At 46.3% G+C, this 25,138-nt stretch overlaps 1 protein-coding gene across 3 annotated transcripts in view; it reads left to right on the top strand.

Moving 5' to 3' along the window:
- Positions 1-25,138, top strand: part of KCTD1 (potassium channel tetramerization domain containing 1) — a 178,060-nt gene that overhangs the window by 74,841 nt on the left and 78,081 nt on the right. The window contains exon 1 of one of the 3 annotated variants that reach the window (XM_032310239.1): positions 12,001-12,561. The exons of 1 other annotated variant lie outside the window; for it this stretch is intronic. Coding sequence is in view for 1 of the 2 variants with exons in the window: in XM_032310237.1 (XP_032166128.1) it covers positions 12,909-14,723 (1,815 nt within the window). In the remaining variant the exon portion in view is untranslated. One more of the 3 variants, XM_032310237.1, reaches the window with a different exon arrangement.

Genomic DNA, 25,138 nt, shown 5'->3' on the forward strand with positions numbered 1-25,138 from the left:
CTGGCGGTGCCCCACGCCGGGAGTGGCAAGCTTTTGTTGGTTTGTTTTAGAAGAGCCAGAAGGAGCTGGGTGGAACTGGTCTGGTGCCTCTGCAGTGCAGGTGTGGACCTGGTGGGGTAGGAAGCGCAGCCAGGGAAAACATAGGGCAGGAGGAACCCCGGCGGACTCGGCTGTCCTTCTGGAATCCGGCTTCCTGCTGCCCTGCTCAGACCACAGACACACCGCTCAGATCTTGGGACAGACGCCGAAGCCTGGAAAACCGGATCCTTGAGAAGAAGAGTGGTTAAAATTGCCAAAAAGCCTGCGTTGACTTTATTGAAGAAGACACAGTATTTAATTATAGCTATTTGATCCCATTTCAGAATGGCAAGCCATCAGATTCCGTTCCATTCAACCGGTGGTGGTTGGTCCCTACTATGACCTTGGGTTTGTGTTCGGCATGAGGTATAGGGTGAAGGAACAGATGGATGGTATCCCATAGGCTTCAGACTCTACGAAGCTAAAAAGCTACTTTCAGTGAGAAATCTAAGGAATGCCTATGAAAGAACCATATTTTTCCTAAATAAAACTGAAGAGATCATAAATTCAGAGAGAAAATTATTCAGTAAAAAAATACTCTTTGAATGGCAGATTCCCACAATAATAACAAAAACAGTGATGATATGTATACTTAGTACAGATTTATTTTTGCCTTTCATCTAATGATTTCAAAGAGTTTAGCTAGCACTGCTGAGTTAATGCTTAGTACCAAACCTGACTCTTCCATCTCCTTTTGGGGAAAAAAGAAATTGGCACTAACACTTCAACATCCCACAGGGAAGAAGTTCTGGAAGCGAAGTACGCTCACCCCCACAGAAGCATCAAGCAGCAAATTAGAGACAGTTTAATTTATTCAAAAAAGTGAATTGGGACTCACAAGAATCGAAGCGATGCCCACAAAATGAAAGTCCTCGGATAAAGACATGTGCATTTATTTCTTGCAGGTGGGCAGAGAAAACTCTCGAATGCACCTTCTGGTGTTCTTGTTGGGCTTTCTCTCTCAGAGACCTAAGGCGCAGAGTCCATTCTGGGAAGGCTCCCTTCGTTTTCTTTTTTCTTTTTTTTTTTTTTTTTAGATTTTTAATTATTTATTTATTTGACAGACAGAGATCACAAGTAGGCAGAAAAGCAGGCAGAGAGAGAGGAGGAAGCAGGCTCCCTGCTGAGCAGAGAGCCCGAAGCGGGGCTCAATCCCAGGACCCTGGGATCATGACCCCAGCCGAAGGCAGAGGCTTTAACCCACTGAGCCACCCAGGCGCCCCTCCCTTCGTTTTCAAAGAGAGAATGGCTTCCTCCCATTTGGAAAACAGAAAGGAAGATAAGGATTTCATTTTTACCACCTCATATATAAAGACAACCTGATTCAAATGATGATCTCCAAGCCCTTTGATGTGTCCCCTAAGAGCCATAATCAAATGAAGGGAAAGGTTATGAATGAAAGAATTCAATTGTTTGCAAAAATAAAGTGAGGCTGTGCCAGAGATGGAGCTGATCTGGAATAGACCGGATCCTTAATTACACAGAAATCTGATACTTAATACTCTTGCCCGGCCGTCTTCATCTTCAAAGGACCTTACCGGTATTAATGAATTCTTCGCCTCCTTTCCTCTCATTGACTCCCAGAATAGCTACTCTTTAAAGAAAAGTTGGTCTGACTTTTTTGAAGACTGAGCCCCCATTATCATATCAATCTACAATATAGCCATGAGTATCTTTTTCCTTTGAATGTTTCCTCTGGCTTGTTTTAAATAGATACTGTATGTTCTACAACCCTGCAAACTGATCTTTAGGAACATATGCACACATACAGGTACATCAGAGCCTCTCAGTGGAGATACTATTATAATAAAAGAATACAGAAATGGGGCACCTGCGTGGCTTAGTGGGCTAAAGCCTCTGCCCTCGGCTCAGGTCATGGTCCCAGGGTCCTGGAATCGAGCCCCGCATCGGGCTCTCTGCTCAGCACGGAGCCTGCTTCCTCCTCTCTCTGCCTGCCTCTCTGTCTACTTGTGATTTCTCTCTCTCTCAAATAAATAAATAAAACCTTAAAAAAAAAAAAGAATACAGAAGTATTAGCATAGGACAAAGAGCGGGGATGGCTTCATGAAAGCCTCGAAGACACTTGAGCTGGGTCTTACCAGTTAAGCGGGAATGGATCAAATGCATAGAGGGAAAGACACCTGAGGCAGTGGGAAACTGCACAGACAAAGGCCCGGGGCGTGAATGGTCACTGATGGTCCAGACATAAGGCACGATGCAGTGAACTAGAATCCACGCTGGGGGTAAGGGTCAAGTTCATCGGAATGAGGCTGGAAAAGTGGCTGGCTCATGATTGCACAGGTAGGAAGGGGCACAGCCTTGATTTAAAGCAGGATGTCTGGCTCTGAGCCCATGCTCAGTCTAACTTACCACCACTGCCTCTCCCTATACAAAGAATAAGATGGATACAAGGACGTTGCTGACTAATGGATGATACAGACAAGTAAATTTGAAGTTGTAGCACATGCAACAGACATCTGCTGAGTATCTTCTGTGTACCAGTAACTATACTGGGCAAAGTGAGTACTAATACTAGTATTAACACTAATACTAATAATCATGATCATCTCCTGTCTTTTAATGAAGTCCAAGGAGTCTGGTTAAGGAGAGACCAGCAATTATAATACATGCAACTGCTAAAACAGGGGTCTGCCCAGAATGGCAGGAAGCATAGGGAAGACTGGCCAGATACCATCAGTTCTAGAAGGTGCCTCAGAGGACTTGAGTTGAGACCAAAAGTCTCACCATCCAATGGTGGGTGTGACACGTATTGCACAGGATCATGACGACTGCTAGCATTTATTAAGCACCTACAGTGTGCCAGGCACTGTTCTAAGCTTTTCCTCTGTATTAACTCATTTAATCCTCACAGCAGCCGCCAATGCTATCAACAAAGACACAAACATAAAGAGGCAAAGAATTTTGCCTAAAATAAAGAACACGTAAGTGGCAGAAGCAGAATCTGAATCCAGGTTTCCTGCCACCACTACGATAGACTCTCTTATTGCAGAGAAAGAGCCCCGTGAGTCCGCTGAAGGCGGGGAAGGCTTCCAAATGGAGGTAACATGTGGAATCATTCCAAAAAGTTCAACCATTTAAGCAAGGGGATGAAGAGAATGTCAGGCTGAGGGTGTACGAGCCAAGGTATACAGGAGGAGAGAAAAGCGTTTTTAAGGAAGAGCGATTACTTTTGTTAGCTAGATAATAAGGTGGGTGGTGGGGGGTGGTGGGCACCACTAAAGGAGTTGGCAGGGAGCATGTTTTCGTCTGTGTTTGTTGTTTCCAAGAAAGAGGAACCTGCACAAAATAGGCCAAGTTAAGGGACCTGAAGGCATCACATGGACCTCCAAGGACAGGAAACTAATCACAGCCAGGACACCTGTGGAGGCTGTTCCTTCGTCCGTGGGTGGCACTGCCTCAGCCTTGGCTTCTCCTCTGTTCCCTGAGTCACAGAACAGCAGGGTTGGTGTGGATTGGGACTGGAGAGCCCTGGCTGAATGGGACAGTTGGGACCTGAACCTGAGGGAACAGCCATGGTGACTCCTGGGCTCCTCGGTTGAGTACCCTGCAGAGACGGGAAATAAGGGAGGATGAGCAGGTTTGGAGGGAATTATGGACTGAACTGTGTACCCCCAAAATTCATATGTGAAGCCCTAACTCCCAAGGTAGCTGTGTTTGAAGATGGGGACTTTAAGGAGGTAATCAGTTGAGCTGAAAAGGGTGGGGTCCTGATCCTGTAGGACTGGTGTCCTTACAAGAAGAGAGAGAGAGACACCAGAGATCTGTATCTGTCTCTCTCCGCACATGCACAGAGAAGGAGCTGTGTGAGGACTCAGGGAAAAGGCAGCTCTCGACGAGCCAGGAGGAGAGGTCTCACCAGAACCCTGACAGCACCATGGTCTTGGACTTCCAGCTTCCAGAATTGTGAGAAAACACATTTCTGTTGTTTCATCCACCCAGTTTGTGATACTTTGCTACTACAGCCCAAGATGACTAATACAGAGGGAAAGACAATTAATCCACATTTGGATGAAAGACAATAGATGGATTCAAAGGCATCGTGAGGGGCGCCTGGGTCGCTCAGTTCAACATCCAGCTCTTAATCTCAGCTCAGGTCTTGATCTCATGGTTGTGAGTTCAACGCTGGGCTTGAAAGTAAGTAAGTTGAACTTACTTAAAAGTAAGTAAAGTAAGCTAAATAAATAAATAAATAAATGCAAGCAAGTCGTGAGAATTGGCAGGGCTTTTTGGGCTTTAGGAGAAATGGAGCATGAGAGAGAGCATGAGAGAGGAGGAAGAAGAAGGGATGCTGTCCAAGTTTCAGTTTTGGATAGAGGGTGAATTTTGGTGACTGTCACTAAGTCTGAGATTTGGGAGATGGACCCAGGCTAAGAGTGAAGGCACAGTTAGGATTTTCTGGTTATAAGCAAGGGGTTAAGTGTAGGGATAGAGGGGGACTATAATGGAAGTGGAACCTCACTAGAAATCAAGGTCAGGATTCTAGGAGAGTAGGACCCCTTGGGGGCCAGACTGGAAGGGAAGTCTGGATACAGGGCAGCTCCCTGCCCCTCACTCCCAGGGCTTTCAGCCCGAACAAGCCCTCAGAGCAGGTCTGGGCTGACTCAGTGGCTCTGCTGCCTTTTCTTCTCACTCTTGTCCTGTTTCCTATAGAGAGAGAGAGAGACTGTTTGGCTCAAGAGTTTTAATCCAGGGTTCTAGTTAGCCTAGAGATTGCTTGTCCCAAGGACATATCCTTGATCCAACCCATCGGGCTGGTGGTCATATGATAGAATACTTAGCTTAGCAAATCTGTCCCTTCATCAGTGGCGTGAGCAAGGCAGCATCCCTTAGAAAGATCTGGGGTGTGCCAGGCCGTGTGATGGAAACATCTAGAATGGAGGGTGGGGAGGGTAGGATCATTGTTGTGGTTTTAGACTTGCTAGACTCATTTGTAAAATGTGCACATATGATTTTAGTTCCGTTTTTTCAACAAATGAACTCATACTCTGCATTTTTTGCCAAAAGTCTACTGATTACAATATTTTGAATTACGTCATACTTTAACAGTTAACCAGTGATATTGAGTTCATGGAAATATACCCGAGTAGAAAGAGTGTTTTTCCTCTGGGCACCGGAAGTAGTACTTCCAGTCTGGTGGATTGTTAAGAAAGTGTAGGTGCTTCAGAGTGACCCTTATTAGCTATGTGATGTTGGGTGGGTTATTTAAGTCCTCTGGGTACCTACTCATCTGGAAAATAGGAAAAGCCTTCACATATATTCACGGGAACAACCCAAGAGAGTGCTAACTCAAAAAACCAGACCGCAGCAAGCATTTACCAAATGTTAAAGAAGAAATATGGCACATATATATTTTTCCAGAGTTCTGTACTTTCTGAATCTTCTCCAATGAAGACTCACTGCTTTTATAATCTGAAAAGAAGGACAGACCCAGCTTTGCCCAATTGTTTTTTTTTTTTTTAAGAGAATGAGCCATAAAGAGAGAAAAGACGGTAAAACAGATGCAATCATGGACAGAGGAGTCTGCTTTTATTTGGAATAATGACAACATGTGGCCCTTGGGGTATCCTAATCAAAGCAGAGACAGTAAGAAGAGTAAACATGAAGAATTACAAGTTCTGTACTGGTATCGGCTGTGTCCGGGCCTTACAAACTTAGATTCCCAAAATAGAGCGGTCATAAGGTTTCCTGTTTTCCCACCCCTCTCCAAGGCTGTTCTCTTCCATCAGGTGCAAAGCCTGGATCTCCAGCAACAAATTAAAGAAATAGAACACCCCCCCCATCCCAGGGCCTCTTTAAAAATTCAGATAAACCCATATGCCCCTATCACTTAAATTAAGCTTTCCTAAGAAAAAGTAAGTCAATTAGTTCAAAATGTGGGTTAGTGCTTCTGGGTATTTAAAAGGGGATTTTTTTTTTTTCTTTTTTAGTTCATTTAGAAACATAGCCACGGGGCAGGTATATACCCACTCCTCCACACGTCCTGTGAATTGCCAGGATATGTCTAGATACCAATTTCTGGTATCTAGAGCTTCAAAATCCAGTCCTTAAACTTCTCAAAGTTGTGAAGGTATTGAAATGTGAGCTTTAGATTTTATTTTGCTTTATCCTATCTTATATCCTTTACCGTCACCATCATTATCCATATTCATCCAAGGGCGCTTGACATTGCTATAGAACATTGAGAAGACGTGATTTTTACCCTAATTGAACTTTTTCCTTCCTTCATTCAACAAATAATTACTCTCTAAACTTTGTAAACAAAAGCAGCCTCCAGGACATTAGGAAATGTTGTTCTAGAGCAAACTGTGTGACAGCTTCCGCAAAATTCATTTGTCCAAGTGGGCTACATGCAAGAAAGCAGACTTCATCAAAATACAAAGAAAATGAGGTATTTCTGAAGAAGACAATTTCCAGAAGCAATTTCTGGGTCATAGAACATGAACATTTTTATGGCTTTTGAGACATTGCCTCATTGCTTTCTTAAAAGGCCATCTTTCTTGATATTAACAATTTAAAGATATGAGAATAACATTTTCATACCAACATTTCGGTATAAAGTGGGTTTTTACATTGTTGTTGTTGGTTTTGCTTTGCATTTACTGAATAGGCTACTATTCTGAATGGTAGCAAGTAGTTTCAGGAATATTTTATGTTCCAAGACAACTGTAAATAGCTCCTCCACTATTTAATGTATATGTTTTTGTGACATAACACTAACACCTATCTTTACTTCTTTTTCTACCTTCACTAGTATTGCAAGGCATAGAAATACATTTTATTAACAGGAGGACTAACGTCCACTTCAGTCACACTTATCCTTTAAAGAGATGTGAGTAGAAGAGAAGAAACAATATCACTGATTTTATGTGTAACTTTGACAGCCTTTACATTTGACTTTTTATTAACCAAGTGGTTTCATTATCCCATTATTATAACAAAGAGCACACTTTAAAGCTCCACAAAAAAATACAATTTACTTATGGAAAACTACATTCCCCTCATACATTGCTTGTTTTACAAACAGCCCAGGGACTGGAAGGTGATTATTAGGTAGAAAGATCAAGAATTGTAGTTACCAGGTGGCAATTAGAAACTAAAAATTCTACTCCTGTCACTATGTTAAGTTCACACTGACCTGTTTTGTGACAAAGCACCAATGATAAAAATAGGTAGTACCCTCCTTGTTCCCAGGAGATTTAGGCAGAGCAGCTCAGGATTTCAATAGAAAACACCTTATTCTAGTTGGTTGGGTTTGTGGGCATTCCTTTGGCCTCAAACATTCTTGACTGTCATTTCTTCTAAGACACAGATGAGTCCTTCTTTCTAACAGCCCAGGAAAATAGTACTAGTGTTTTAGGTACTGAATGACAAAGACGATAGTTTCCTAGGGCATCTCTGCTCTGCTCACAATCCAAGCTTAGGACTCAGCTTAGTACTATGTTGGCTTGGCAAAAATTGATTCCCAAATCAAATGACACACAGAAGTATTCTAACGGTAGGTGATTGCTCCCTTGAAGACTCCTCTTCTTTCATTCTTTGGTTCCCAGAAAGCTGTATGTAGTCAGGTGGCTAAGGGGTGGCCTATGAAGCCAAACTTCCCTGCCCTACCAAGGTCTGGGAGACCTTGGGCCATTGGGTTAATCTTTGTGAACCCTCCTGGCCTTGCTTTTCTTTTTTATAAGCAAGCCTGGAAAATAGAGCCTTCATAAATAAAGAGCTAACAATTGAATGTTTACTAATGTTCCAGATGCTGTATTATATAGTGCTTTACTCTTATTAACTCATTCAATTCTTGAAGTAATCCTATGAGGTAGGAGCTATTAACTACAGATAATAAAATAATGAGAGAACCAACACATTAAAAAAAGGCAACTAGATGGGTCACCTGGCTGGCACAGTGGGTAGAGGACATGACTCTTGGTCTCGGGGTTGTAAGTTTGAGCCCCCTGTTAAATGCCGCGATTACGTCAACAGATAAGATCTTAAAAAATAATTAAAAAATTAAAAAGGCAACTGGTAAAGCCAAATTAGGATTCAAACCCATGCAGTCCTTTTTCAATGATGACATTTTAACCAATCTGCTACACATCCTTTTATTGAGGTTAGCTCTCTCCCCACATACAAATATTTTGTGTTTACTGAGTGCCTACTATGTGCCAACCACTCTGCTAAAATATGCTAAGGAATTTGTTGAAAATGAACCAGAAACGCAGTAAGATATAAGACACAGTTTCCGCTCTTCTGGAGTTATTTTTCTTTGCTTCCACTTTACATGGGTTCTGTTTTTCATCGGAGTTCCAAACATACTACTCAAGATGATCTTCAAGTGAATTCAACAGACTTTCATAGTGAAACTTGGAAACAAATATATATCAGAATAATTTTAAATTTGAAATACGATTTAACCTCCATTGTACATTATGACTCTTTTGGTCATAATGTAAAAAGAAATAATGTAAAATTATTTCTAAATTTCTAAAAAACATTTCATAATGTAAAAAAGAAAGCATGACTTGAACGTGATGAGCCAAATGCTTTTTCTGGTCTCTGGCCCCAAGAGCCCACAAGATTTCTTGAATTTATCAATTTAAATCCTCCCCAAACGATCTCTTTTAATACACTGATGTGTCCATTTCTCTGTCCCTCAATCTACTTCTGCTGTCACTTCCTAGAGAATGTTCTACCAGAGAGACGATTATGGTAGGGAAATAGCAAACCAAAGCAGTCTTTTCAGTTATTTTAAGTTGCAAACAATAACGTCTTGCAGTTGCTTTTTGTCCTGATTTTTAAATGTAGAAATCCAGACCCATGATATTTTACGATTTTTTTTTTTTTTACCAAGAAGTTTCTTGCTAAATATAGATCTAACTAAACAGATCTGTTCATTCATTCATTTAATGTAAATGACTGGAGTGCTCATCATGATCCAGGCTCTAACCTATACTACAAAGGTATATTGATGTAGCAGAGGAAATGGGCAGATAAAAAGCAACTACACCAATGATCTAACAGATGTTGCTCTGTAGATTGGAAGCAAAGAGGGAAAAGAGCTGAATATGTATCTGTGTGGTATAACCTCTCATAACATGTGAATATGAAACTGGAGTAGAAGGGTTATAAAATGAGGGGGAAATATTTGGAGTTTTTCCTCCCAAAATAACCATATCTCTACTTTCAAGTAATCTAAGAAATGGAGCAGCACAAATACACCGATGGTACTTTTTAATCATTAGGAAAGAGCTAAAAAAATGGGGAACATCTTGCTGAAGATACAAACATCTCGGGACAGCTTTTATAATAATGAGTTGTGACAGTGAAATAATTATTATAAATGTTTCCTACAGGACTGCAATCAGTTTATGTAAAGAAGCTATTCATTCTGCACAAGAAATAAAGAAATCATCCTTAAAAAAGAGCCATCAGTCATAAGTGGTGGGGGAGTTCAGGGGACTTCATGATAGGGCAGAGTCAAAGTGGATGATCCCAGCGGGGCTGATAGAAGACAACCACTACAGCCTCCTTACCAAATAATAAGAAGAAAGCCTTTATGATGCTCTCAGTTTGGTACCAAGTGTATGGTACCACAGGATGTTTTTAAGGAATCATTTCCTAAAGCTGGGATTTAACTCCTTTATAAATTCAACTGTAATTTTGCATCACCCGGTTTTAAAAATTAAGCAACTTATTTATTTGTCTTTGGTTGTGTCAGGAAGGGCTTTTCTGGGTGTTCCTCCTGATAGCTACGTAGGTTCTAACCTGAAGAGGTCTTTTCCCATATTTGATGAAGAATCATTAATGGGCAAAGACTTTTGGTAGCTGTTCAGGAGCTGCTGCCACGAAGGGGATTCATAGCTGCCAGAAAATCAGTCCAAGGCGTACTTTCCAAGGTGCGTTTTTCCTGATGCCTGTGAGGGTCCTGCCCATTGTTTGCCAACTGTCCAGGCAGCATCTGAAGCTGTTGTTTTGCTACATCCGTTAAAAATTTATTTGCACTTGGGGTTTTTTGGTTCTGCCATTGCCCATCACCCCCCTCTCCCCTTTGGCTTTTGCCGGTAGAGACCTGCCCTGGGGGGTATTTTGTCCTGGGAGCACAAAACTATTTTCTTTTCTGGAAATAAGTTGACGTCAACTGGGAGCTGTTTTTGGTTGCTTTGTTTCCCGGAGCGTCCAACCCAGCACACCGCCTCCGGCAAATTGCAAGCAATTCAAAGCAGCTCGCCCAGCAGGGAGGGGAGCTGGGCTGGGGGCGGGAGGGGGGCTCGCCCGTTTAAGCTGGGAGACCTGGGGAGCCGCTCCGCTCCGGGGCTGGAGCGTGGGCCGGTGTCCCCCAGCCCCTCCGGGAGCGCAGCCCCTCGGTGCACTGCGCTGCCCGTGAGGGCCGCGGGAGAGCAGCCCCTGGTAGGTAACTTTTTGGGTGCCCACCTGAGGGTTCAGCATTGCTGCAATTCGCTTCCCGGATACTCGGGCGTCCAGAAAACCTGGGAGCATCCTGGCACAAAGGGCCAGCCCTCCGGAAGTAGCCCAGTGCGACTGGTGTGGTGTGCGCGGGTTCGCGTGTGTAACTAACTTAGCTATTGCCCTGAGCTCCGGGAAACAAACGCCTTCCTACATATTACTGGGGGCACAGTGCATTTTGGACAAAGCCTGCAGCACCTCGGGGATGTTTCCGGAAGAGTGCAACCTATCTAATTTCTCACCTCCCCGGACTGTCCTCAGTGGACTGCAGGGCGGATGAAAGCGTGTGTCGTGTGTGTACGGTGTGTGTGTATGTGTGTGCGTGCGCGCCCGAGGAGCGGGAGGAGGCCCAGAAGGCACCGACTTGCTGCAACTTGTTCACACCTGGCGCGGTTTCCCCAACGCTCTGCCGCGTCCAGGGCCGAGGAAACACGCGTAGGGCGAGCACTGATCGTTGAAGACACCGTCAACTCCCACTTAGGCACCCACACGGCCCAGAGCCCTAGTCTACCCGCCCCTTACTTTTTATTTTTTTTTTCTTTTGTTTTTAAATTACAAATTGACGGATGGGTTTGTATTGATGCATAAAACTATAAACTGCCCTGAAAGCAAGACGGGGGATCCGGAAGGGAGCAGGGGACAGGCAATTGACAAGACTTCTACAACCGAAGTGCCTAGAATTAGGACTCGGGGGCAAATCCGAGGACCCCCTGGAGAAGCTGGCGAGGCTGTTTTCACTGCAGGGTCGGCACGTCCCGGGGTCGCGCTGCTAGGACTTGGCTAAGTTGGTTCCCCCCAGCCTCTGGGATTCGAAGCTGGCGGGAGCGCCAAGGGACATTCGGGCTGCCCGAGGAGGAGAAAATTAGGATGCAGCGCGAGCTCCGGAGGTGGCCAGTGCTGTGCCGCCAAAGAAAACAGACGAGGTCTCGGGCGGCTCTGGGGGCGCTGCCCCTGGGTCGGGAGAGCGCGGGAGGTGGCGACGCGAGGACGCGCCCAGAGTCTGGGCGCGCCGGGGGCGGGCGTTGGGCTGGAAGTGGGACAGTGTCTCCTATGGGAAAGCGGGACCCGGCGAGCTCTTTGGCCGCCTTTCCAGTTTCGGAGGTATCCGCCCCCGTGCGCCGGAGGCAGCGCAGCCCCGAGGGCGAAAGAATGGCGGTTGGCAAACTTGGAACGAGTGCGCCCGGGATCCGAATTGCCGGAATTGTGGCGGGGGCGGGGGCGGCCGAGACCCAAGTTCACTTTTTCCGCCCGCTCGCCCGCCGACGGGCCTTAGGAACGGGCATTGCTCTAGATCCAACCAGGTGGAGCGCCTCGCCAGAGGGAGTTGTGTCAGTGTGCTCCGAGGCACGGAGGGCGGCGGCCAGCGCGAGTGGGGAGGGGTCCCTCGGGTCCCGAGCGCCTCTCCCGGTGTCTCCCCTCCCACCCGCCCCTCCCAAGTCTGTCTTTCTTGCTCCTTCCCCAGGCTGGCGGGACCGGCGCGGACTTGCCCTAGACCTACGGGGAGCGCCCCAGGTCTTTAATGACAGCTTAAGAGGCTGTTGGAAAAGTCGAAAGGGATGAGGCTGACGTGGGGCGTGTTTCGCTTCTTTGCAAGAGTCGGAAAGGGAGCTGGGAGCCGTGCGGCTGGCCCCAGGCCCCCGCGCCTCGCCGCCAGCAAGTAGGTGGGGGAGCAGCCGCCGCCAGCCCCATCCCGCTCCCAAGCCTCGCCCGCTGCGCCCTGGCCGCGGGCGCAGAGAGGGTGCGGGGCCTCGCCGTGCCTCCTCCACCCTGCTCATTAACCTGCCTGCTCCGCTCCGCTCCGGGCGGCCCCAGACACGGGCTTCTCCGAGCAGCACCCGCGGCCGGCCCGGCGCTGCCGCCTCCCGGAACCCCCGGCTCCGGGGGGCAATGAGGGGGCGGTGGAAGGGGCACTGCTCCTCGGGCATTACTTAGAGAAGCGAGACCGCCCCGCCCTCCCGCCTGCCCTCCCTCTCTCCCGCCCGGGCCCGCGCGCCACTTCGCCAGAGGGTAAGTTGGGAGTGTTTCACCCCCACCGACAGCTCTCCCTCCTCTTTCTCCCCCCGCCTTCAAAGTTTTCTTAGGAGTGAGGAGAGGGCTTGGGGAGGAAGAGGGTCCAGCCAGCCCCCGTCCTTACCCTCTCCCTGTCTAACTTACCCCCGCCTCCCTTCCCCTCCATCCCCTGCGCGCCGCTGCCCCTCCGGAGCTGCGCTCCAAACTGACAATTGGAGCGCGGCTCCTTTAAGAGCCCGGCTTTGCCTCCCGGTAGCTGAAGGTCATTAAACACAAAAGCTCTCAGCGCTGCGGTCCAATATAGCGCATGCGCCCTGCCCGAGGACTGGCAGAGAGACGGCAATATGGCGAGAATGCCTGGCAGCGGGGACTGTAACACCAGCGCGGGCGGCAGCGCCAGCGCCGCCGCCGCCGCCGCCGAGAACAATGGGGAGCGGGGCGAGGGCGAGCGCGGTGCGGGGGGCCGCGGCCGCCGCCACGGCCGCCCGCACTACTGCAGCGCGGGCGAGGAGGAGGAGGAAGAGGAGGAGGACGACGAGATCCAGGAGGTGCAGATAACGGGGGACGAGGAGGAGGAGGAGGAGGACGGAGGTGGGGGGCTGGAGGAGGACGAGGAGGAGGAAGAGGAGGAGGAGGAGATGGGGCTGGACTGGGATGAGCCCCTGGAGCCCGAGGACTCGGCCGGGGAGGAGCTGGAACCCGAGCCGGTCCATATGATCAATATGGACCAGAGCGCCGCGCTGGAGCCCGAGGCGCCGCCGCGATTGCTGGCGCCCCGGGCCCGCGGCGGGCCGCCCGGGGACAGCGCCGAGCTGGACCCCGACGTGCTGCAGCGCCCCGAGCGGGCCCGGCTGAGCGAGAACACCCGGCTGGCCACCCGCTACGCCGTGCGCATCTTCCGGGAGTACCTGAGCGAGAAGGCGCAGAGCCCGGACTTCGAGACCATGGACAAGGGGGCGCTGTGCCGCGTGCTGCGCTCTTTCTACGCCGAGGCCCGCTCCAAGAGCGGCCAGCTCTACAGCAAGTCGTCGCTCATCAGCATCCGCAGCTCCCTCAACCGCTACCTCAACGAGCCCCCGTACTGCCGCACGCTCGACCTCACCAAGGACCCCGAGCTGCGCAGCGCCAACCTGACGCTGGCCGCGGTCATCCGCAAGCTCGAGGAGCAGGGCGCCGGGCCGGTGGTGCAGAAGCAAGCCATCACGCGTGCCGACCTGCGCAAGCTCTACACCTCCAGCGTCTTCAGCACCAACACGCCCTTCGGGCTGCTCAACAAGGTCTGGTTCGAGACGTGCATGTACTTCTGCACGCGCGGCCGCGAGAACCAGCGCGAGCTGGAGGAGGACTCCTTTGGGCTGGCTATGGACGAGGACGGCCGCAAGTTCGTCTACTTTAAGTCCCTCGGGCCCTACCACAAGTCGCGCTCGTCGTCGTGGAGCAAGAAGCGTGCAGAGAGCAGCGACGAGGAGAACTTGCCCCGCATGTACGAGACGGGCACCGAGTTCTGCCCCTACGCCAGCTTCGTGAAGTACCTGTCGAAGCGCAACCCACTCTGCAAGGCGTTCTTCCAGCGGCCCCGGGACCACTGCAGCGAGGGCGATGTGACCTGGTACGAGAACAAAGCCATCGGCAAGAACTTGCTGGGCACCAGGATGCAGATGCTCTCGAAGGCGGCCAAGCTCTCCAAGACCTACACCAACCACTGCATCGGCGCGGTCTCTATCGCCACGCTCAACAGCATCGCTGGCATCGGCACCAAACTGGGCTCGCCCGCCCCGCAGGGCTGCTACGCGGAGGCTCTGAACGGGGCGGCTCGGCACCACTCCCACCACCCCCCCACCCATCCCTCCCACCACCACCGCCCCCAGCCGCCCTCGCTGGGGAACACCTATATCCTCCCCAAAGACAGCCAGGTCGGGCCCGACGTGAAATCCGAGGCTGCGCCCAAGCGCGCTCTGTACGAGTCCGTGTTCGGGTCGGGGGATATCTGCGGCCCCTCTTCCCCCAAAAGACTTTGTATCCGCCCCTCGGAGCCTGTGGATGCGGTGGTGGTGGTTTCCGTGAAACACGACCCCCTGCCTCTTCTTCCAGAAGCCAATGGGCACAGAAGCACCAATTCTCCCACAGTAGTTTCACCTGCTCTTGTTTCCCCCACCCAGGTAACCAAACCAAACTCTATGCATGAAATGTTTCTGCGGTACCATTTGGGACTAACTTTTGCTAATGCAGGTCTGGGTTGGGGGCGGGGAGGACTTTTAAAAAAGTACTAAATATACTGAATCAGATTGGAGCTCACTCTTAGAAGCTTAACTCTTGGAGCTTTTCAGGAAAGTTTACATCTAATCTTAAAATATGTGAGAAGGCACGCTCCCTAAATCCCTGCTGCGCAGTAAGGCTAAAACTTCAAAGTTTGCAGAACAAAAGGGTTGGAGGCAGCCGGCCTCTCCGTTGAACGCTGGAGTTCTCTAAGGCAGGGTGGAGGAATACCATGCATATAAAGGAAGCAGTTACTTAAAATATATTTGAATAAAGCAACCATTAAAATACTCTTTTGCATATTACCCATAATTTAGGAAGATTAAAAAAAAAAAAAAAAACGGTTCCGTACTGAAAAAGAAAACATGCCAAGCCCACTTCCTGTATGTGGGTGGGGAGTGGAGAGATTGGCAGTCCAGTGCCAGTTTATGCTGTAACAGGTAGCTGAATGTAAAGTGATGTTTGGGGTGTAGCTTCCAGAAACTGAAGTCACTTGTTAATAGAACAGGTATCTGCACTACCAGCGTGCTCTGTGGTGCCCAGCACCTCGGTTACCAAACCTTGCTGCCCGTGTCTTGCCGCATGAGGCTCACCATCTACAGGGCAGATAAGAGTCAAGAATGGAGATATTTAATTAAGACCCAACAGCACAGTAGTGTGGCAAGAACACCCACAGTGACAAGCTGTACGTAGCCCAGAAGCTGAGCCACCTTGGGCAAATCAGTTCACTTCTCTGGGCTTCAGAGTCCTCATCAAGGATTAGGGAACTGTTTTAATATTCAAATTATTTAATTCTAAGCAGTACCAAATTTTAGGTGGAGATTGAGGGCTTCCCTGGATGCTTCTGGTCTTATTATTTAGAGGAATAGGTTCATATTCTTAAAATTGTGTTCCTCTTTTGGAGACTTCTCTAGGAGCCAGAAACCAGAGGTCTGTGGGGACTGTGCTCTATTCTGTAGGCAGGCGTAGCCCCTGGAGGTTTTACAACTTTGACCTCCCTGCCATCAAGCAGAAGTAGGAATTTCCCCCGAAAGTCTGGAGGTTGTAGTGCAGGCCTTCAAGGAACAGATGTCAGGTACCTCTGTGCTTTTTCCGAAGTGGAAATTCCAGTTCTGGACAGACTGACCCGTTCAGAGGTTTACCAGCTAATCAGCAAGCCTCAAGGCCAGCAGAGAAAGGGGCTGTGAATGGTAATATAAACACCAAAGTTCTCTAAAATACACAAGACCTGCAGGCTATGTGTCTTTCTCTACTTCCAGTGTGCGTGGTACATTTCCGATAGATCAGGGGGTGGCTTTCTGCAGTTGTGAGGGCCTCGAGAGGAGAGTTCTTCTTTGGAGAATTTGGATTTGCTTTTTCTTTGAAAGCAAAAATAAATGTTCACATTCTTCTGATCAAGTAAGACCCTTAAAACTTCCTGGTTTAGAGTAGCACCTGATGATTAAGAGTTAAACGCCTGAGAAAGTTTATTAAAGTCTGTGTCTGGTTGGAATAACAATGAAACAGTTTGTCTGCTGGCATCTGTCTGGTATATAGTGCCCTATAGATTCATGACTTAAGATTCACAGAAGATGGAAGAGGGAGTTGTTCAGTGGGTTTTGTTTTGGTCTGAGGAATGCACTTGCCCCGTCATAGTTTTGTTTCCACTGAGTGAGATAAATCAGTTCTCTAAACCTGACTACGGATTCTTTTCTTTTTCTGAGTTAGAGTCAGATAAATATAGATTAAACTTAAATATAGATTTGAGTGTCCATATGTTGGCTAGATTGTTATTATGCAAACATTTTTGCATAAGTTTCGTGTAGTTAAAACACTACGAAAAGTTGTTCTTTTTGCACATATTTAAGTCAGCTTTTTATTTATGTTTAAGTTTTTTTAACCAGCTTTAAGAAGTTTTAAGGAAACTCTTTAGTTAACCCCTGCAGAGTTCGTTTTCTAAAGTCTGGGTATTCTAAGAATGAAACAAATGTTTATTTTATGTAGAAAGCCGATATTAAACCTTTTCCTCTTGTATTTATTAAAATCACAGAACCATTTGAGGTCCAGGGCATTTCCTGGGTATTGTGGACCAGCTGGGGTTACTGGCCCAAGGCACTGCCTCAGGAGGCCAACTCCTCTTGCCGGTCAGTAATCTTCAGGAAATGCTGTGTGTAGCTTGAGCTTCAGTCATTATTACTTAATTATAAACATAGGCCACCTAACCTTAGTATCAGCTAAGCCCATCAAGTGGCATTGCACGGAATTCCACTGTTGGCCCTATTTTTCTCGACTTCTTGACAATACTCACACCCTGATGCTCTGATCTCTTCTAATAGTGCAAGTTTCTCAAAAAATGAAGAGCCTGTTCCTTTAAGTGCATTTACTCTTTACGTTTTGAGACTTGACTTTTTGAGGGGGTTACTAGGTGTGTCATTTGTGCGACTGGTTGAAAAACGAATGCATTCAAGGGTTAATGATTATGGAATTTGTGATTTTTATTCCTGTGAATTTCCTGGCTTTTGTTGGTTTTGGGGAGAGGGTGGCAGGGAGGAGTTGTGATAGTTGTGATGATTGCTTTAAGGAGTTCACTCTTTAATTCTCTGGAATGGCTGTTAAAAGCAAAGGGCAATTCTTGTCTCCCCTCCTCCGGCATAGCTGTTGTGACCTAAGATGATCCAGTTAACGGTGCGGCTTCCTAGCAGTCTTGGGAGATCACATGGTACATTTAAAAAGGTTTAGCACAGCCCATCCTACATTTTTCAGAGCTGTTCTCCCCTTGCACGAAAATACAGCATTTTTCCTGCCTCAGAGAACAATACTTCAGCTTAGATACCCTGGCACAGAGATTTCTAACTTTAGTCTTTAGCATCTACATGAAAAGAATATAGTAAGAATTTAAATTCTCTAAATATCATAGCTTTGTTGCTAAAGCTTTTATAGACCGTGCCACTCTCCAGCACCAAACAAAAATGTGAAAATCAGCTCCCTAAAATAGACTTAGACACATTCGTAAGCTCGTGCCAAAGGTGTCTTCAGTTCTTATTTGACTTTAACCCAGATTATTTCCAGAAATACTTCTAAGGAATTCTGCAGGTAGGGAATAAGTAGTGGGGAGATTCTGGGGTTGGTGGAACACATGGTCTGTGTCTGTTTCATTGGCTTCACTAGGGTCCAGAGTCGGTCTGTACAGTTTCCCAAATGAAAATTGGAGCAGCCTCTCTGTGGGGCACATGCGGTCTTTAGTGACATTGCCTTTGAGGAGTCGGATGTTGATTGCGCTGGGGAAGCAGTTTTCCTTCAGGTGCTTAGTGTGGGAAGGAATAATCTGTCTCTCTGCTTAATAGGAAAAAACCCCGAACAAACAGACATGCATTTTATGTATTACTGAAATAGTCACCAAAGTCTTGTTTTTTAATTTGGGAGGGCTACTCTCTTTTCTTAAAGAGGGAATCAGACTTCTATAAACGTGAAGGGAGTGTAGTGGGTTTAACAGCCAAAGCAGTTGTAACAGAACTTTCTTATGATGGTTATCTGGAGCTGTTAGGATTAGCTACCTTATTTTAAAAAGGCATTTTCCTGATTTTTACTGTTAGTTTATGGCTATTTTCCTTTTCCTGCTACAGGAGTATTTGCTCTCCCATTCAAATTGGTGGAGAAACTAAGTGTCAGTTACATAACTATGTAACTTTTTTCACTCATGCAGGAAACAGTTATTGAGCATCTCCTACTGTGGCTTTTGTACCAGGAATCTCTATAAATTAATCCATTTTCCACTTGGCAAGTAGTAGCATTGGCAGGATTTTGGCCTCATTAACTATTAAAACCAGATCAGAATAAAGAAAGTTAAAAGGTGAAGCACTTACTGTTTTGCAGCAGTCATTTTGGGAAAGAAATCTATATTTTTAACTCCTATATTATTACTGCAGTCATGATGTAAGTGAATTATTCTAAATTGCTATGAACCCGTATGTATGTCAGCTCACTGTTAAAGCTGGTCCAGGAAACAGAGAAAGAAGTATTTGCTGCGGAATGAGAAAGTGGCTCGCATTCATTGAACACTTAAATCTTGGTGTCCCCCTGATTTTAAAACCTGGCTCCCCCAAACAAATGCTACCTGGAAAACAGTCCTCTTGTACATGAGAGCCCATCTGCAGGTAGGACTGCTCCTTGCACATGGGACTGTGGAAGCAGGTTTGGCCTTGGTCTAGGCCAGTTAAATCCCCACTTCAGTTATTTAATAAAAAGTTCAGTTTCAAAGTTCACCTTTGGTATCCTAGATGCCATTTGCAAAGCAAAATTGTTGTAGAAATTGCGGTGCAGTTGCCCGTGTTGATAATCTTGGAAACAAACATGTAACGTGAATCTGTCATTTGCTAGACCTTTATTTCTAGGACCTGTTCTTACTTCTCTTGATTGACCCTTCACTGCATAATACCAGTTAGTCACGAGCCTTTTTAAAGACTTCTTTGGACAATTTAGAAAGAGGAGAAGGTAGGGGAAATTAGTTGGTCCAAAGGGGGCTGTCGATTGACCTTGAGGAACCAAAATGAAAGAAAACGTAGCTTTCAGATTTGAAACCTTGCAGGGGCATCTTTTTTTTTACTGAGTTCTAGTGGTGGTGTAAGGACATCGAATTCAAGTCAACCGTTGTTGGTTGAGCTTCTGTCCACTTGCTAAGTGCTTGTCTAAAGGGGCAGGATTTGGCTCTTGTCCTCAGTGGGGGATCGCAGAGGATGAACAAGTTAGTGGGCTTCAAGCTGGAGGGATTGTTCACTTGATATGCACACATCACCATGGAAACAGATGAACTTTTAAAGTTTTAGGTTCTGTAAGATTTGAGGCCAGTTGGGTTTTCAGATTTGTAAAAGGGTCTCTTTATCTTCTGTTCTCCGAGGATGGGCTCGGAAAGGTGTCAAGTCTTTACAACGGGGAATGAGTTTCTGCATAGTCTGGAAATAAATGAGTGTTTAAGCCGGTCGAGATACCTCACCATCGCCAGGGCTATGTTTCCAAATGTGCGTGGCTTTAAACTAGACAGCCGACCACAGTATATCCTCTCTACTACAGGAGACCAAGCCTCCTTAGACGTGAGTCAGGTGTTCAGTAATTCTCCCCACCCTCCTCTTCAGCTTTCTTTACAGCCAGACTTCGTTTCAGCTTATATACTTCAACAACGAACAGAGCCTGTTCTTTCTCCCTGAAAAAGATACATTTATATATGACCGTCAACTTTTATTCATCACTCATTTTTTAAATTCACATCCTATCCTAAACTTGGCCCATGCAGGGGATTTTTCAGAAACAAAAAAGCAGGCGATCTCGTATAGGACTGTAAACAGTCAGGAGTGTCTGACCTTTTGATCACAGCGGTTTGGTCACAGAGGTTTGCCCTGGGGCTGCTTTGGGGACCCCCGTGGGAGCTTCTTCTGGAAACCCACTGCATTCTGAGAGCTGTGATTCCTGTTGAGTGCCTGCGAATACTTGAGCCCCTGCTGGCTGTCCAGGCAGTGAGTTTGGGTGTGTTGACTGTGCAGGGTGCAGGGAAGTCACAAGCCGCTCCTCATACTGGAAGAGAAGTGTGAGGATGACGCAGGGCTCCTGTGTTGATTGAGTCCGTCCGTGTATGCAACCCAGGAAAGCGGACGGACTCAGAGCAGCCTTGAAGGGAGAGGATTGGGAGGCTGCCAGAGCAGCTCCGTTTTTTCACACGTCACCAGCCCATTCTGTGCCTCCCACCCTTCCAGGTAGGCATTTGAAAATCACCTTTCTCATGCAAACCTTTCTAGCCGCATTCACACCTCGAACAGCTGCTTGCCCCTGATCACCTGGCAGCGAGCCCTCGGAAGATGGGCTTGTTGATCCCGTCCTGGAGGAAGGAGGTAAAAATGTGCTTCCCGAAAGGGCTGACAGATTTAAGAGAACGTTAGGTTGTGGGCTTCTAGGAAAAAAGGGGAGAAATTCAGAGAGGAATGCTGAAGGATGGCAGAGATCAATGGTGCTTCCTTTGTGAGTAATGATGGTCACCAAATTAGAACGTCAGGACTAGTTTGGAAGCTTTTAATCTTCATTTTCTAGTTTTACTCTGCGTCTCCACTGCTGGTTTACCGGGTTCAGTCAGGTGTCTCACCGTTCAGCCCCTACCCTTCCTCTCAACCCTAGAAAAAGAGAACTGTTGTTTATAGCAACTGTCCCATGTGGGTGCTTTCCGCCACATGCTAGGGACCAAGCTAGTTCGAGACACTATATATGTAGATATATTTTTTGGTATTTGTCATTTCTCTACCACCGCCCCCCCCCCACTTGAGACAACATGGTCATGGATAATAACATTCATACAGATAGAGATGCACACATATGTGTTACATAAACTTGATGCATGAGAAAATCCTCCATTTTGTTATTGTGGTCTGCGAAGGCAAGTGTCTTGAGCTTATAGATAAGTTAGGAGACTTGAACTTGCTATATTGGTTTTTGGGTTTTTTTTTGTCTCTTTGGTTTTTTTGCCCAGTAGTTTGAAGGAATATAGCTTAAACATGAGAGCTGTTTCAGCATTCCCAGCTTCCCAGCTGTTCAAGGTGAGCCATTGGCCCCCGGTCCAGGAAGGAGGGAAAGAGAAGTGTGCTCTGGCCACAGAGTTCTCACCCTGTTGGGCTGCAGTCTTCGGGGATGAACAAGACCCCTCCTTGCACAGCTGTGATGTCCGCTGTCACAAGACCCCTCCTTGCAGAGCTGTGATGTCCGCTGTCACAAGACCCCTCCTTGCAGAGCTGTGATGTCCGCTGTCACAACCTCTGACCGATTCTGTAGTTAGGAAGCGAAGTGTAATCATTAATACTGACCAAGACATTCCAGGGTGGTTTTTTATTTTTTCTGTGTTCTTCTGACTGGCCACCTCTACATCCCTGGGGAACTTGTCAGAAATGCAGATATCTCCATGCCGCGCCCCTGAATCAGCTCCTGAGCACAAGGTCTAACAACTGATCAGTAGCTGTCCCTAGATTCAGATCCAGACCTGGCTGATTCTGAGCATCTGCTTTTAAATCATAGTCTTTTTTTTCCAAAAATTCTTACCAAGCGTTCAGATAGAAAAATCCAATAAAGAGAAGGTGATATAACATTGGATTCATATTACTACCCGAGGTGCTTTCCTGGAGCAACCTAAGAAGAGAGAACTTGTTTCTGTCAAGCAAAAATAAGTAAATAAATAAATAGCAGGGAACCCAAAAGAGTATTTGCCATGAGTCTGTGCTTCTGTGTTGCTGTGTGTGGTCCCCCAGCCCAGGGTGGGTCCGGGGACCCAGCAACCTCTGGAGAAGCCCTGTCACACAGCAGGTAAGAAGATGCTGGTGCCAGCCCCCCCCCCCACCCCCTCATGCCCGTGGTTCAGTTTCCTCCTAGGTCAATGGGGAAGGCAGTCACACCCACCTGGCAGGGTCACCTGGGTGCATGAACTACTATTTGAGAAGCCCTGAAAGCCTGAGCACTCTGGGAACATTTTCTGTCATTTTATTATCTTAGAACAGAATGTCTTAACATTTGAACAACTACTGATGTTGGTGTTAAATCCAGTCTGGGTCTTCAGTTTTCTCTTGTAAATGGCTTGTAGGGAGGCTGTGCGGGCCTCTGCTGTTTCTTCTTCAGGGGTCTGCCCAGACTTGGGCCGGTAGCAATTCCTCTTGTCTCCTAGCAGCTAGGACGTCTCCAGGCGTCCCTTCTGCTCTGGCTCTCCAGGACCTGCCTGTCTCTCCCTTACCTCAGAAAGCTTTTGGGATGCCTGGCTGGTTCAGTTGGAAGAGAATATGACTCTTGATCTTAGGGTCATGCGTTCGAGCCCCATATGGGGTGTAGAGATTACTTAGATAAATACAACTGTAAAAAAGAAAAGAAAAGAAAAAGCAAGCCATCTCATCCCCATGGATGCTTTACCCCAAAGCTTGTTTTTTTTTCTCTCCCATGCTTTTCCTTAAGATTTGCGCATGCTGTGGCCCCAGGCAGGGTTGATCTCTATACCTTGTAGGTTTATTCTGCAAACAGCTCCCCTTTCTCTTTCGAAAACCTTGGAAGTTTTCAAGTGCTAAAGGGGTAGGGAGAGTTCCTGATGGCCATATGCCCTGACTCCATCAGATTTGCAAAAGTTGGCTTAGAAGGAGATCAACAACTTATATAATATATGGAATTTTATTTGGAATGGTTTGGGATTCTGGGAGTGATCATAACACTGGAGTTTTGACAGCATTAAGAAGGTCATTATGGTAATAACTTTCAGTATTCTAGAAGTAGGGCCTATGGTTGGCTAGATCCTGTGTTGTGGTATTTGTATTTCCTTAATGCATAATTGGACGATAATTTTCTAAAACTCAACTTCTGTCTTGGGGGGTATATAAATCAATAGACATTCCACTTAAAGTTGAGGTATAATAATAAATATATTTTTTATTTTATTTATTTTTTAAGACTTTATCTATTTATTTGACAGAGATCACAAGTAGGCAGAGAGGCAGGCAAGGGTGGTGGTGCCGGGAAGCAGGCTCCCTGCTGAGCAGAGAGCCCATGTGAAACTCCATCCCAGGACCCCGGGATCATGACCTGAGCCAAAGACAGGGGCTTTAACCCATTGAGCCACCCAGGCGCCCCAAATACATATTTTTTAAAGATTTTATTTATTTATTTATTTGACAGAGACAGAGAGAGCAAGCGAGGGAACACAAGCAGCGGGGGCAGGGGTGGGAGTGGGAGAGGGAGAAGCAGGCCTCCCGCTGAGCAGGGAGCCTGATGCATGGCTGGATCCCAGAACCCTGGGATCCTGACCGAAGCCAAAGGCAGAGGCCTAACGACTGAGCCCCAGTTGCCCCTCATAATACATGTTTTGAACAGCCTGCAGAATCAGGGTAATTTTGGTGGTGTTCTGATGCAGTATTGCTGACCAGTTAATGACCTCTTGTGATTTAAGTTTGACAAAGTGCTCTTATAAAATAGAGATGATTGACACGGCGACGCCGGGATTCATTTCCCCTAATTTAGTTTGCCCTTCAGTTATTCACAGCAGTCAGCCACATGGTCCTTTTAAAAGGATAACTTTGTGCGCTTTTAGAATTGTATTAATTCTGTTAGTTTATAAATATAATTATATATCTGTTAATTTTATTAAGCCAGCTCATTTGGAGTGTTGGCTTTTATTTTATGATAATTCTTTCTGACAGAACTATATCTAAATTGATTTTAGATATTTTTCTTCCTTTGTGAACAAATACCTCCTTTTTTTAACTCCAGGAAAAAAAAAAAAAAGAAAAGACTTGTAGGATGTTTATTTTTCACTGGATTGAGGTAGCAGTTTAAAATCATGTTGCTGTAAAGACACATGGTTTCTTGTTATAAAAGTATATGTGTCTCTTGTTATAAAAGTATAACAAGAATATTAGAAAGCTGATGGAGGTAGCTTCATTTTCTTTGCCTTAAAACTCTGTGTTCGTCCATGTGCTGATTTTTTTTTGTAATTAACAATAGGCTATTCATAATGCTGGTGATTTTGCTGTTTTCTGGATCATTTCATAAGAGGAAGGAGGAGTGATGAGGTTCTAAGTGTGTCTCTTGAATTGCTTTTATTTTAACTTACAGAGAGGGTCGTGGGGATCATAGATTCCTATCCCTGAATTTAACTACCATCTCAAGTGATAGGTTTTAGAACCACCTCTTGGGAGATGAGTGATGGTCTAAGAAGAGAAAAGTCAAGGTGAAGAATGCTATACAGGAAAACTCTCAGAATAGGGTTTATTCATAAAACGCATTTATTGAGCACCTGCTGTGTACAAGATGGGAATTTGGAGGTAAGGAATAACTTAGAAATAGTAAAGAGAAGACACTGGAGAAAACAGAATGGCAATACCTAGGTAAAGTCAAAAGAAGGAGAAGGTGGGAGAGAAAGCAGAGGGTCCTGCCTCACTTAATGACTATTCACAAGTAAACCTTGGAGAGTAAATGGTATGTATTACTGTCTAAGAAATGAGACTGAAGCTGGCCTAACGAAACTGAAAGACTAAACACTGAAATCTTAAAAGTGTATAAGGAGAATGTGGAAACTTGGAAAAAATAAAATCTTGCCTTTGTCAAAATTTAAGCCTTTTCTTTGCTATCACATTGAGAACATGGCTATTTCCAGTGTCCTAGCACAAAGCGAGGTGCCACGTTTCACTACCTGTCAGCCCCTCCAAATGTTCACCCAGTTGTGAAAGCATGTATTTAAGGTGGAATATCCGTGTAGTAACCCCAAAACTCCGAAGTGCTCTGTCACCGTTTACATTTTAATTACCATTTCTGCAATCACGAAAAGCCCTGCTCCTTT

The sequence above is a fragment of the Mustela erminea genome, chromosome 13 (genome assembly GCF_009829155.1).
Source record: "Mustela erminea isolate mMusErm1 chromosome 13, mMusErm1.Pri, whole genome shotgun sequence".
Taxonomy (NCBI): Eukaryota; Metazoa; Chordata; class Mammalia; order Carnivora; family Mustelidae; genus Mustela; species Mustela erminea.